Source organism: Lampetra planeri, chromosome 14 (assembly GCF_965212315.1).
Source record: "Lampetra planeri chromosome 14, kcLamPlan1.2.h2, whole genome shotgun sequence".
Classification (NCBI taxonomy): Eukaryota; Metazoa; Chordata; class Hyperoartia; order Petromyzontiformes; family Petromyzontidae; genus Lampetra; species Lampetra planeri.
The window spans coordinates 14,582,711-14,596,541 of NC_136120.1; the positions used below are offsets into that span (position 1 = coordinate 14,582,711).

Genomic DNA, 13,831 nt, shown 5'->3' on the forward strand with positions numbered 1-13,831 from the left:
GTGTGGTTAACTCCGTGCCTGGTGTGACCTAGATCGAAGCGCGCTGTGCCATGTAAGTCTTTAATCTGGCTTCATGAAGGACAAACCATTCTCTCCGCGGGCACCACGTAGGCCGTGGGCGGCGCTGCTGCGGCCCCGGTACGCGCCGCGTTAGCGAGGTACTGCGCGTGGCTCCTCTATGCGCGCGTCGGAGAGCCGCGGAGCTCGAACCCACGGCTGCACCGCGATGTAACGGCTTATGGTGATGCGTGCCGGCCGCATGGTGTGAGCGTCCACCGAGCGAAGGATCTGCACGTGTGGCGTGCGCGCCGCCTGCGTCAAACAGCTGCCTGCAGTCACAGGTTCGCACTTGGCACGAGGGTCAGGGGGTGAACTTGGTGCTAAGTCCGTGGTTGTGTCCGGCAGTAACGTGCGGTGCTCGTGAGGTGCACGTGAGGTGAATCCGTCCTGCCGTAGAAGAGCGTGCAATGCGATCCACTATGGACATGTAGCACCCGCACGTAACCGCGGCGTGTCTCGGAGCCCTGCTTAGAAATTGCATTTTTATGTGCTTCACCATTTGTTTAGTCTCAAGAGTTACGACTCTTTGGTTCTTTCGGTAAAGTCACGTGTGTCTCCGTGTCTGTGCTTTGTCTCTCTCTCAAATGTAGTTCTACTTGACGACAACTGCTTGTGTTGTAATCGAAACGTCGTATTCTATTTAATTTATTTTCTTTCTACGTGACTTTACCGAAATAACCAAAGAGTACTTCCTGCAGTCACGAACGCTTCAAACCAAGAGTTACTGTCACATTGAGTGTCTGCTGCTGTATCTTGTGCGGCGCTGCGATATCGCTGATGAGAGGCGCTCTGTGAGAAGCCACTCGAGGTGCTGCCGGCATGGGTGGCACACTGCTCATATCGCCACGTTCAGGGCGTCCGGTGCTGTTGTCTCGGAAGGCCGTGACGGGCAGAATAGCAAACACCCTGGCCACTCAGCAGGGCCCGTCTCCTGTCCCCGTGTGGCCGCCAGCGGCCCTCTGGCCACGGGTCGCGGCGTGTTCTGCCGTGGCGGCCAGAGACCTCCCTCAGGAGCGACGCCCTCGCGATCGCGCGGCGGGATTCGGTGATGGAATGCTTTGATCTCCGCTCCCTCAAGGAGCCACGGACACTCTTGCTTGGCGCCTCTGCCGTATCGAGGTTGTTTAGGGCTAAGCTCCTTCGCGGGCCTCTGCGTGATTTGAAATGGCAACGCCATGATCCTAGGGTCGCTCGGGGTGACGGTGCGCAATTGGTTGGCTGCTGGGTCGTGGAGTCTGACCCCATGGCTTCCTGATGAGGCCGCTTAAGAGAGCCCTGTTTCATCTGTATGGGGATTGAAATACGTAATCAACCAGGCTATGCGTTAATTGTGTGTTGACCGACTCTCTGTGTTGCATTACATCACATTTCGATATTTTGCGAGGTTATTTAATTTTAGTGTGTCTTTCTCCTAATTTTCAAGCTTGCGTGCAGTGCCACGTCGTCATCTTACTTGCGCAGCAGCAACACGTTGCCGTCCACTCATTGATATGCTAATTTTCTCTGCCCCCTCCCTCTCTCCGTCCCCGCCCCCCCTCCCTATATTTAAGGGACCGTCACAGAAACGACCCCTCTGTGCCGATATGTGTCCTCTCTCGTTGTGTCCTTGTGATGTCTGTCTGCTTGTATGTCTGTCTATAGTTTTCTAGTTAGATTTTTGTTGCTATTTCTCTTATGCCTGATGATGATTGCTTGTGTTGCAATCGAAACGTCGCTATTATTTTAATTTATTATTTTATCTTTAGACGTGACTTAACCGAAAGAACCAAAGAATAATTCCTGCAGTCACGAAAGCTCCAAAAATTAAGATGGGGATTGAGTGTTGTCGCCCTCACAAGTGTGGGATTTCTCCGGGTTCTCCGGTTTCCATCCAACATTTAGCAATATCAAATGTCCAAATATAGGACCGCAGAGCTTGGCAATTATTGGCACCGGTTCTGGCTACTTTCCCACTTTGCTGTGGTTTCCCACACCTCCGTCTGAGAGTGGATGGAAACTGTGCGTTGCAGAGTTTAAATAATGGATCTGTGGAAGTGTGGTGTGAGGGAGGCCACACGGTCGCCGGCTCGGTGTGACTGCAGACGATCGTAACAGTGAACAAGTACAGTTGGGTACGCTTGGTATCCGAGACATTCTTATAGCACAGGGCCATCATAAAGGCACTGCTATGCTTCACAGACGCAGTCTGCAATACACCTGTGGTAATAACCAGGGCAGCCCACCAAATTTTAACCACAAACCCCTGCCTGCAACAAGCAGCGAGCATGTTAATGCCGGGCTACGTCACCGCTCCAAATCCAAAGTTTCTGCGGGGTGCGCAATTACAGTGTGTGGCACACGTGTGGATTTCTGCCGGGCGCTGCGCGCTGATTGGTTGTGAGTTGATATGCGGCATTGGGAATATTGCAGCAGTCGGAGATTAGGGTAATGCTCTTACCGTGCTCCATTGCGAGGGGAGCCGGGCTGGCCGAGCCATTGTTGCATGCCGCACGCTGACAGTAAAAAGGGTTAGGGTCAGTGAATGGGATAGGGTTATGGCCTTAGTTCTGTCGGCGTTGGTTACACAGCTGTTCTTCCTATGCTCCTCATGCTGCCCCTCTCCGCTGTGAACGTGTGTGTTTACGTTTCTACGTGTGGGTGTGCCCTTGCATCTGGGTAACCTGGGCGTGCGTGCGTGCGTGCGAAACCTGGGCACAGGTGATCTGGGTCTGCAACCTTTGCCGCAAGCAGCAGGAGCTCCTCACCAAGTCAGGCGCCTGGTTCTTTGGGCCGGCGGTCGGCCCCAGCGAAGGGCCGGGTGCGGAAGAGCAGAGCGACCCTGGGGCGGCCCTCGGACGTGAGCGCAAGGTCCGGGGTGGCCGCGGCGGAAATCACGAGGCGGACGGAGGGGAAACCGCCTCACGGGGTAGGCGGAGCCGCGACGGGAAGACGCAGCTGGCGCAGCCCGGACGGGCACGGGGGAACGGCAGGAAGGGATGTCGCTCACCGCCCCGCGGCACCACGGACAGCGGCTCCACCCGGCCAGAGCTACCGGCCGTCCATGGGTGGGCGGCCCAGCGTGATTGCGCACCCCACCCGCTTCATGTCAGCCCCCGCGTTGGACGGGCAGTTGAGCGGTTGGCCCTTGCCCACGATTAGCACGAGATTCGCCGGTCAGGGTGATGAAAAACGTAATTGTATCAGTGGCTCGGCGTCGCGGTGCTCCTCCTGGTTCTGACATCGCTCTTTGCGTTCCCGTGTTCCCCCCTTGCTCGTGTTTCTGGCTGCGTGGCAACGCCGGCGGAGCAGCTCGCCGATCATGAATAACCACAGGTGAGTTTGGCCGCCCGGCCGGTCCCCCACCACGCTCGTCGCACCACCCCCCACGCTGGCCCGGCGCGCCCATAACCCCATGACCCCACGTGCGTACGTGCCAGGAGTCGAGGCCCGGCCGTCCCATCGGAATGCCCGGAGGGGGTCACTGGCCGGCGGCCTCCGGGAGTGATGGGACGTGGAATGGACGGCTGCCTGCGGACGAGAGGGGGCGACGGGCCTCCCAGTGCCACCGATCCACGGCTACCTTACCGCTATGCCGGCGAGGCGGCGTGCGGGCCGCTCCGAGGTGGCCGCGCCGACGATGCCGAGATGCTGGCCCGTTACCGCAGCGACCCCAATCTGGCACGCCACCCGGCGAAGCCGCAGCCGTACGAGCGGCAGATGCGTATCCACGCGGAGGCCTCCCGCGCTCGGCACGAGCGGCGGCACAGCGACGTGGCGCTGCCGGTCACCGAGGCGGACGAGACGGCGTACCCGGGGCCCCTCGCCGGCCGTGCCGACCGCCCGCGGCACCGGCGGGCCCTCGTGCCGCCCGCCGAACCCGGGGTACCGGACGCCCCCCGCCTGTTCCGGGGCATCCGGCGCGGCCCCGTGTCCCCGGGCCGGTGCCCGGACGCCCGCGGCCACGGGGCCCGCGGACCCTGTCGACGCCGGGACGGTACGGACGGCGCCGCGGTGGCGTGGAACGACTCGCTGGGCTCGGATCGGTCGGATGGCATGCGATGCGTGCAGCAGCAGCAGAAAGCGCTCGAGGTGAAGAAATCTCGGCACCGCTCTACCAGCAGTACCGAAGAGTCGACGCCAGAGTACAGCAGCTGCCCCGACGAGGAGGAGGGCGAGAGCGAGGGCGCCGGCGACACGGGTAGGTGCCGGGTGCGGCGGCGGTGTGGGCTCCGCTGTGAGGCCTGGCGGGGCGCTGCCATCGCCGGGGAAGCAGAACTCGCCACGCTGAGTGGTCGTGCCGCCCTCCGCCCTTGTCTCCCCCCAGCGGCCGCAGATCGGGACCCGTACAAGCGCGACGTGGCTCGCACGTACCCAAGTGGAGACCCCTCCCTCCTGGCGACGGTGAGGCCACCTGACCCCCGACCTTCGACAGTGGAGCGGCGAGCGGGGCCGCGGGACGGCTCTGCTCGCCCGAGGGTTCCCTCCCCCCACGAACTTGTCCCTCCTCTTCAGGGCACTCGGCCTGTCGCCTCTCTCTGCTTTGAAGACTTTCCTCGAAACTTCCATTTCATCCCCTCTACTTGCTTCCTTTCTGTCCTTCTCTTGAGCAAGCGAGCCAGTGGGTGGGTGAGTCAGTGAGTGAGGGGGGGAGTCAGTGGGTGAGTGAGTGAGGGGGTGAGTTAGTGGGTGAGTGAGTGAGTGAGGGGGTGAGTTAGTGGGTGAGTCAGTGAGTGAGGGGGGGAGTCAGTGGGTGAGTGAGTGAGTGAGGGGGGTGAGTGAGTCAATGAGTGAGTGTGTCCTGTCTCTCGCACCCATTCTCACTCCTTCTCGTTGCCTCTGTGGTCCGGGATCTTACGCTGCTCACCCAAGCGGTTCCTATTCATCCCGCACTTAAGTTGTGGCCGTGATGACATCCCCGCGTGAGCACAAGTCCCTGTGCCCACAGCCCGTCACGTGGCAGCCGTCGCGCGAGGGCGACCGCCTCATCGGGCGCATCGTGCTCAACAAGCGCCTTAAGGACGGCTCTGTGCCTCGCGACTCTGGCGCCGTGCTGGGCCTCAAGGTACGGGGGGGGGGGCGAGTCGTGTAGGGGGGGCGAAGGCGCTGTGGAACACCGTCGCTCTTGTGCAGAAGACGTGTTGGGAGCTTACTGGAGGCGTGGGTGGCTGTGAGAGCAGCGTGGCTCGTGGAGGTGTAGGTATGCGTGACGTGTGGCTGTGAGAGGCTCACTGGAGAGGTGGCTGTGCAGGTGGTGGGAGGGAAGATGACGGAGCCGGGGAAGCTGTGTGCGTTTATCACCAAGGTGAAACGTGGCAGTCTCGCAGACATCATGGGGAGGCTGCAGGCAGGTGGGTGCATTTCCCTTTGTGCGTATGTATGTTGAACTTCTTTCGCAACATAGCCAACTGTGCTAATCGAAGGTTACGAGTGTGTCCGAGACTGTCATCTCCGGTATAGACTTTTCGTCTTGCTACCGTGGGCGCCACGGCGCCGAGATGTTAACTGCCCCGTCTGGTATACGGGAGGTCGTGGATTCGATCCCGACCTTGATGCCCGTATATGTGGAGTGTGCATGTCTCTCTCTCTCCCCGTGGTTACGTGGATTCTTCTCTGGGTCCTTTTTCCCTCCACATTTAGAATCAACATCACGCGTTTAGAATCTTTGGGTGCTATCAATATCCACATGATAAGCCACTTCGTTGAGGTCACTTCTGAAAAAGAGATATATAGCTGAGTGGGTCTTACCTGGTAAGATAAAAATTGTTTAGTTTTAGTTTACTTTAGACTGTCTGGGGCAAGTGCTGTTAGCTTGCATAACACTAAGAGGTGGATGCCCAACACTACATCCGGCCTCCTTTGACTCCCCAGTGCTGATGTTTACACCGCACCAGGTACTTCCTTAAAGGCTGAATCGATTTAGGGAAGGCTCAGAATTGGTTCATACAATTTTCACTGTTATTGGGAATGAGCAGGAATCGAACTTGAGTCGCCGGATTTGAAGAACAGCGTGCTTACCGTGACACTCCCGTGGAGTGGAAAAGCATCACCCACCTCTCTCGGTGGCTTTAAGTAATGCCATTGCGGGGGAAAAAGGCTGATATTAATCAGCTGCTATGCTCATTAATCAACAATTTGGCACAGTAGGGGGCATAGGTGGTGCATCTGTCAGTCTTCCCATTCAGTCAACCCATAATACCTGGATCTGTCCCGTGACCTGACAGCCAGCCTTCGACACTTCACGTGGGCCCAAAGTCCACCAAGCCTCGCAAAAGTGCTGTGCTTACGTAACCACCATTTGCTGGCGAATGGCGGCTGTCGTTGTTGTTTGTGTACATACCGGTTTCGTCCTCATTAGGATTAGGACTCATCAGCACAGTGCAGTCATCAATCCACCTGTTCTATTTGTTTACAGCCTGAACACCAGTTCCTATTGCGAAAGTGCTCTCACCTTTCGCAGGAAGTTAACGTGTGGACTTCAGAGATGGGCTGTGTGTTTAGCATTTCTTACTTCGAGATTCCACCTTGAGCTACTGTGGGCAATGGCAGAGGTTGAATTACTCTTGAAGTTGCCCGTTAAGCCTCCCACTGTATCTGCACCAGATGGAAATTCCTATGGCACAGCCATGGAAATCTTCTCGAACTACCTGGTCAAAAAAACACGTCAAATAATGTGGGAGCAAGAGTGCATCCCTGTGGCACTCCAAGGTGAATGACTCTGACTCCCAGCCAGGCAGTTCTACGCAGGCCTGCTCACCATTACAAAGATCTTTTGTTATTGTGGGCAAAGGATGAGGGATCCGGAATACATGAGGAATAACACCAAGTTATAGCATCTTGATGGCATCGTAGGCCTTGACCAGGTCAATGAAGCGGATATGTAGGTGGTGAGAGCCAGAAAACCACACTTGGATTACAAGCGTGTGTTTCCAACCTTGCGTGTTCCATGGAGATGCAGTGGTGTCACGTGCACGTGGTTCTGTGAAGCGGGTGTGAGTGGGGCACGTGCACGTGTCCCTGCGCAGGCGATGAGGTGCTGGAGTGGAACGGGCGGCTCTTGCGGGGAGCCTCATTCGAGGAGGTCTACAATATAATCCTGCAATCCAAGCCGTCTCCACAGGTGGAACTGCTGGTAGCAAGACCACTCAGGTGGGCAGCATGCGTGTACTCGCATGCGGACTCACGCATGTACTCGCACGCTTACAATCACACGTGTACTCACAGTCTCACGTACCCACACTCATATTAGCACGGTTGGCTATGTATGGTGCGAAAGAAGTTCAACATACATATTCACTCGTACTTACTCAAAATCTCACGTACTGGCACACGCAGCTGCAGTCACACACGTATTGACACTCAGACGTGCTTGGATTTACTTCCAATCGTACTCATAGCCACACAGTTCATATCACCTCGGGTCTAGCTCTCTGATCCATACAGGAACACAGGCATCATTGGCAGCATAGAACATCCGCTTTGTAGGGCCCTCTTAGTGCGAGACCCGCTGGGAAAAGTTTCCCGTGTGGGCACCTCCCCCGGGGTTCCGTGCGTGCGACCGCCGAGCACGCCGTAGTTTCTCCGAGCGGCCTTTGTCGTGGGCCCACGCACACGCTCGCACACACGCTTGCACACACGCTCGCACACGCACACACACACGCTCGCACACACGCTCGCGCGCACTTGCTCGCCCACACGCTCGCACACACGCTCGCACACACGCTCGCACACACGCTCGCACACACGCTCGCACACACGCTCGCGCGCACTTGCTCGCACACACGCTCGCACACGCACACACACACGCTCGCACACACGCTCGCGCGCACTTGCTCGCACACACGCTCGCACACGCACACACACACGCTCGCACACACGCTCGCGCGCACTTGCTCGCACACACGCTCGCACACGCACACACACACGCTCGCACACACGCTCGCGCGCACTTGCTCGCACACACGCTCGCACACGCACACACACACGCTCGCACACACGCTCGCGCGCACTTGCTCGCACACACGCTCGCACACGCACACACACACGCTCGCACACACGCACGCGTGAGCCGTGAGACGCCAGTGGGCGCGTCGCTCGTGTGCGTAACCGCGGCCTTGGCCCCTGCCGGTACCGTTACAGAGACGCTTCCAAGATCCCCGAGGTCACCCAGGTGCAGCTCGAATCCAGTGAGTGGAATTCTGTACGGCCGCCATCGTCACTTGCATGCGTCTCGTGCTGACGAGTCTGCGCTCCTGTCACCGGTGCCGTGTGCTCGTGTGACGTAATGCCTTATGCGCTGATGTTTCCGGTGCCACTGTTGGTGTTGCTGCTGAGTGCTGGCGGAAGATGATGTCTTCTAATGCTGCTGCTCCAGGCTCCAGCTCTTTCGAGTCGAGCAAGATGGATCAGCTCTCCACCTCCGTTACGTCTCTCACCAGCTCGGGTCTGCTCAGGGATGCCCCGCAGATCTTGCCAGGACGTCTGTCTGTGGGTGGATGCACGCTCACTTACCTTGCTCACACATGCTCACTTAACTCGCACGCTCCCTCGCGCTCGCTTCACTCAATGCTCACACTGCATTGCTTACCTCGCTCACCCTCCCTAGCATGCTTCACACCAGCGTGGGGAGGAGGCAGCTACATTTCATTTTCATTTTATGCTTGTGTTGTCTCCATGATTTTGCTCTAGCTGAGTTACACATTCGTAATATGGAATAAAAAAAGTATATTTTTTACATTTAATATATACTTTGTCACTCACATTGTGTATTTTTTTTGTTGCCCATGCCTTGTTTGCATTGCTCATGCTGCGCACGTGCGTTTTTGTGTTGCTCACGCCGCATGTCCTTGTCTTGAGTGTCACCCTCTTTGTTGTTGCGGCTGCTGCTGCTGTGTCCCGGCGGCTCCCAGCCTCGAGTCGTGGGCAGGCGGTGGCTCGGGCCGCAGCTGCAGGTACAGTAACGGCCCGGCAGCCCCGCTCGCTTGCGCCGTGAGCGCACAGCCCAGAGCACCGCATGCCCCTGAGCACTGTACAGTAAACTCACGCGTGCCACCGCCGCCAGCACGGCCAGGAGGAGGCTGCCCGGAGGACACGTGACATGGAGGGTGGGGGCGCTACGGGCTCATCGAACCACCTCACTCTCGGTCTCACTGGAACTGGCCGCCAGGATGATGTGTGGGGCAGTGCTCTTTGTGATGTGGCATAGACGAATCTCAGGGTCGTGCTGCCTCCTCTTCATCAGACTCTAGAGTCCCGGCGAATGGAGGTAGATAGCAGAGACCCTCTATCTTGGTGTGTCTGTTTCTGTCTAACACTGTCTCTCTAACTTTGTCTCTCTTTCCCTAACTCTCCAACCCGGTTTCTCCATCCCGGTCTGTCTGACTCCATCTCTCCGACCCTGTCTCATCAACTCTTTCTTTCCTAATCAGTTGATTTTTGAACATCGCCTTGCCAGGCACACTGAGGAAAAGCTTGTGGTCCTGCATAGATGCCATATTCTGTCCGTCTGCTACAGCAGATGTAAAGAATTTAAGTAGGACCTACTCTTCTGCTTTATTGCCCTGGTCAAGGCCTATGATACCATCGATAGGCTAGGGCTCTGGGTTGTTCTTCGTTTTTTCGGAGTCCCTGACCCAAGGACAGCCGCACGGCCAGGAGTCAGAGCCATTTCCTCTTCACTTTGGGGTGCGATGGGGATGTCATCTGGCTTCTACATTGTTGAACATATTTTTTGCCCACGTCGTTTAATAATCTTTCCATGGCTGTACTGGAGGAATTTCCATCTGGTACAGATACAATGGGAGGCTGATCGATGCCCGGGTGCGGTCAAGGCATGGCTCCCTATTGGTCAACCACGTTATGTATGCCGACGACCTGGTAATTGCGGCTCACTCAGAGGAGGAGTTGGAGGCACTGCTACTGAAACTGGAGTGTGCCACTAAGAGGTGGGGCCTTACCATCAGCCCCACCAAAACGAAGCACCTGCCTGAGTATTTTGTACCATCGGGCACTCCACCCTCACAACTCCCAATCGGTGATGGGGCAGTTATGGAGAGAGTGGAGAGTTTCCCATACCTGGGCAGTGTGCTCATGACCGGCTTCGGTTTAACAGCAGAGGTCTCACTCCGAATCAGTCGAGCGGCATTATCTTTTCATCGGTTGCGTAACGCTGTGTGGAAGCTACCTGGTCTGTCGCTCCGCACGAAGCTTTGGGTCTTCTCGGCCACAGTCATTCCCTCCCTTCTCCATGCTTGCTAAACGTGGACACCCCCAAATGGAACATATTTGCCAGTTAGAAACATTTAGGCAGGCCTGTCTACGATCATCCTGGGTTTAACCAGGCTGGATTTTGTGAGGAGCCTACAAATCCTCGAAATATCTGGACAAAGTCCCATCGGTGAGCTCCTCCGGCAGGCAAGGCTGCGTTGGCTGGGCCATGTAGCCCGCATGCCCAATCACCGCATGCCCAAACAGCTTTTGTTCGGCCGGATAGAGGGGGCTAAACGGGCGCGGCATGGGCTAGAGAAGAGATGGAGTGATGTGGTACAGGAGGATGTGGAGCTGAGTGGACTTGCCGATGACTGGTACCAGCGGTGTCGAGATCGGCCTCTGTGGAGGAGGCTCGTGAAGGCCGCTACTGGGCAGTTGGAGGCAGAGGAGCGACACTCACAACAACTAGCGGAGCGCTGGGTGGCTAAAGCACAGCAAGTTGGTACAGTAGGGGGCACAGGTGGTGCATCAGCCAGTCATCTCGGTCATCTCGGTCAGTCGACCCGTGGCACCTGCTGGGTCTGCCCCGTGACCTCCTGCCAGCAGGCGGTCGACACTTCACGTGGCCTCAAGGTGCACATAGCCTAGCACAAGCGTCGTGGTGACGTCACCGCCACTTAGTGGCGAATGGCGGTTGTTGTGTTGTTGTTGTATGATGGTGGTTGTTTATGCTGCTGGGTGCATGTACAGGTAAAGCTGTGGTACGACAAACCGGGTGAACAGCTCATCGTCACGGTGCTGGGGGCAGCCGACCTCCCGGCTCGCGACGATGGGCGACCACGCAACCCTTACGTCAAGCTCTACTTCCTGCCCGACCGCAGGTGCGCACGCGGGGGACCTGCTGGTTGGGCACGTGCACGTACAGAGCATCTACACGCAGCCGCATATAAGGGCGTCGTACAGAAGCAGTGGGTATATTTATGTTATAAAGAGAAAGAGGCTGTCAGCCATAGGCAGAGGAGTAGAGGGAGGCCTGGAGCCCAGAGTTTAAGCAGTGGCAGGCAGTCGACAGTACGGATTCCTGGGGTAAAGGAGTTCGAGAATACGGTTGCATCAGAGGGGAATGAGCGGCCTCCTACTGGGCGGAAATTGACTGGGGACAAGAGACCTTTGTGTTCCCGGAGCAGAGAGGGTGGAGGGGAGTAGAGTCAGACGAGAGGGGAGAGGTGGACAGGAGCGAGGTGTGAGCTCGTCTCTTCCTTTAATTGAGCGTGCACAGACCCTACTGGCACGTGCACACACTAACCGCGCGCGTGTTCTGCTGGTGCGTGCGTCGCCGTATGGCAGCGACAAGAGCAAGCGGCGAACCAAGACGCTGCGCAAGACGCTGGAGCCGCACTGGGGCCAGACGTTCGTGTTTTGCCCCGTGCGCCGCAGCGAGTTCCGCGAGCGGATGCTGGAGGTGACGCTGTGGGACCAGGCACGCATCCACGACGAGGACAGCGACTTCCTGGGGGAGGTGGGTGTGCTGGCGTGGTTGTGCGCGCACGCGTGTATGTGCGTGTGTGTACGCACACACGCGGTAGTGCAGCGGACAGCATGTTGCGCTACAAACCCAACAGAGACCAGAGTTCGATTTTCGCTTACAGCCAACACCAGTGGTGATTATCCGATTGGGTTCTGGGCCTCCCCTAGGTCGACTCAGCCTCAAATTAGTACCTGGTGTGGCGTTAAGACATCAGCACTGGGGAGACAAAGGCAGCCGGGCTTTCTGCTGGCCACCCATCCCCTTGTGTACCATGCCAGTCTTCAGAGGTGCTCCTGAACAGCACTTGCCTCAAAATTCTGTTTATACTGTATGGGCCATCTTTCACTTTTGACACGTGTGTGCATCTGAATACATATGTGTACGCCCACCTGCATAATTATAAAATGAATGGTGTAGTGCAAGCGAGTGATGGACACTCCACAATCCTATAGCGAGGCGAGTTTGTCCATACGACAACCGCCCTTGACATCCCCATGGTGCTTGGTGGACTGGTGCGCTGCTTGTTGGCGAGGGACGCGCTGCCTCCGCTCCACCATGAGTTCAAGCTTCAAGTAAGCAGGATGAGTCTGATTTGCGAGACTGACCTGGGTCAAGCTCGTGAGGTCAGTCAGGGAGGGTGGTGGTTCCCCGGTTGGTGAGCCGGGCCAGCGGAGCGTGAGCGCACGCGATCGCTCGTGCCGCTTGTGATGCTCGTGCCGCTGCAGATCCTGATCGAGCTGGAGACGGCGTTGCTGGACGACGAGCCGCACTGGTACAAGCTGCAGACGCACGACCTCTCCTCGCTGGCGCTGCCTGCCCAGTCACCGTACCTGCCGCGGCGCCCGCAGGCCGACCGCCGACTCACGCGTGAGGCAGCGTGTGGAGACGCGTTGACACCCGGACACCCGAACACACGCACATACTTCGTGCACACACACACAAAATATTTGTGTGGACGGTGTGTCATGCGTATGTGGACCTATGTGTGTATGTGGGGTGCGTGACGCAGCAGTTAGCACGCTTCACTACGAACCCGGCGACCCGATTCAATTCCCGCTCACGGTCAACAACAGTGACGATTATCTGAATCGGTTCAGGGCCTTCCCTAGGTCGATTCAGCCTCAAATGAGTACCTGATGTGGTGTGTAAACATCGCCACTGGGGAGAGAAATGGCGTGGTGCTGGCCAACCACCCCCTAGTGTGCAGTGCTCACCTTCAGAAGTGCATGCTGACAGCACTTGCCCCAACAGTCCGTTAAGGTTATACGGGGGATGTTTTTCTTTGTCTTTGTGTGTGCATATCACTGGAATGCAAAGGACACGTGGGGAGTAGTAGCAGAGTGGTTAGCGCACTGCACTACGAACTCGGTGGCCCGAGTTCGATTCCTGCTTATGTCCAACATCAGTAACAATGATTTGAACCACTCCTCGGCCTCTCCCACGTGGACTCTGCCTTAAATGAGTACCTGGTATTGGGAATTATATGCCATCATCAGCACTCGGGAGACAAAGGTGGCTGGGTGTAGTGCCGGCCACCTCGAGTGGTGCCCTGTTGGCCTTCATAGGAGCTCGCTGACAGCACTTGTCCCAGGAGTCTGTTCAGACTATAGGGGGGATCTTTGTCTTTGTGCGTGACATGCACAGGGTCTCCGCGGATCGGTGAGAAGGAGGGGTCGGACTACGAGACGGACGATGGCATTGGAGCCGTGAGTCCAGGTGAGAGGCCTTTTGCTTCGGTTCCAGGGCCCGGCTCATGTCTCCGCGTGGCCATCGCGTGTGTTTCACCACGGAGATAACGTTCCCCGTGAACTCGTGTGACCTCATGTGGTTGTGTGTGACCTCGTGTGGTTTGCTTGGCAGTGACGCGCCACCGTAGCCGCGAGAGGCGCGGCGTGGCCCTGGTGGTGCCGGGGCCGCCCAGGCACCGGGGAGGGTCTCGCTCTCGCTCCGTGTCGCCGCACCACCCCGACAAACGCAGCCGCTCGCGCTCGCAGTCCCCGCATCCCCACAGCACCAGGTGCTGCACCACACGCCGCCCCGCACGGAACCGCGCGGAGC

The 13,831-nt window shown here is 57.5% G+C and overlaps 1 protein-coding gene across 1 annotated transcript in view; it reads left to right on the forward strand.

The window, feature by feature from the left end:
* The window catches only part of LOC144722446 (regulating synaptic membrane exocytosis protein 2-like), a 50,960-nt gene that overhangs the window by 19,519 nt on the left and 17,610 nt on the right, over nt 1-13,831 (forward strand). Inside the window, exons 3-17 of the mRNA XM_078600715.1 lie at nt 2,758-3,104; nt 3,349-3,372; nt 3,477-4,237; nt 4,364-4,440; nt 4,985-5,101; nt 5,288-5,387; nt 7,062-7,185; nt 8,176-8,222; nt 8,411-8,523; nt 8,946-8,987; nt 10,996-11,126; nt 11,593-11,764; nt 12,499-12,640; nt 13,418-13,489; nt 13,634-13,790. Coding sequence (XP_078456841.1) covers nt 2,758-3,104; nt 3,349-3,372; nt 3,477-4,237; nt 4,364-4,440; nt 4,985-5,101; nt 5,288-5,387; nt 7,062-7,185; nt 8,176-8,222; nt 8,411-8,523; nt 8,946-8,987; nt 10,996-11,126; nt 11,593-11,764; nt 12,499-12,640; nt 13,418-13,489; nt 13,634-13,790 — 2,426 coding nt within the window. The remainder of the gene's footprint in view (nt 1-2,757; nt 3,105-3,348; nt 3,373-3,476; nt 4,238-4,363; nt 4,441-4,984; nt 5,102-5,287; nt 5,388-7,061; nt 7,186-8,175; nt 8,223-8,410; nt 8,524-8,945; nt 8,988-10,995; nt 11,127-11,592; nt 11,765-12,498; nt 12,641-13,417; nt 13,490-13,633; nt 13,791-13,831) is intronic.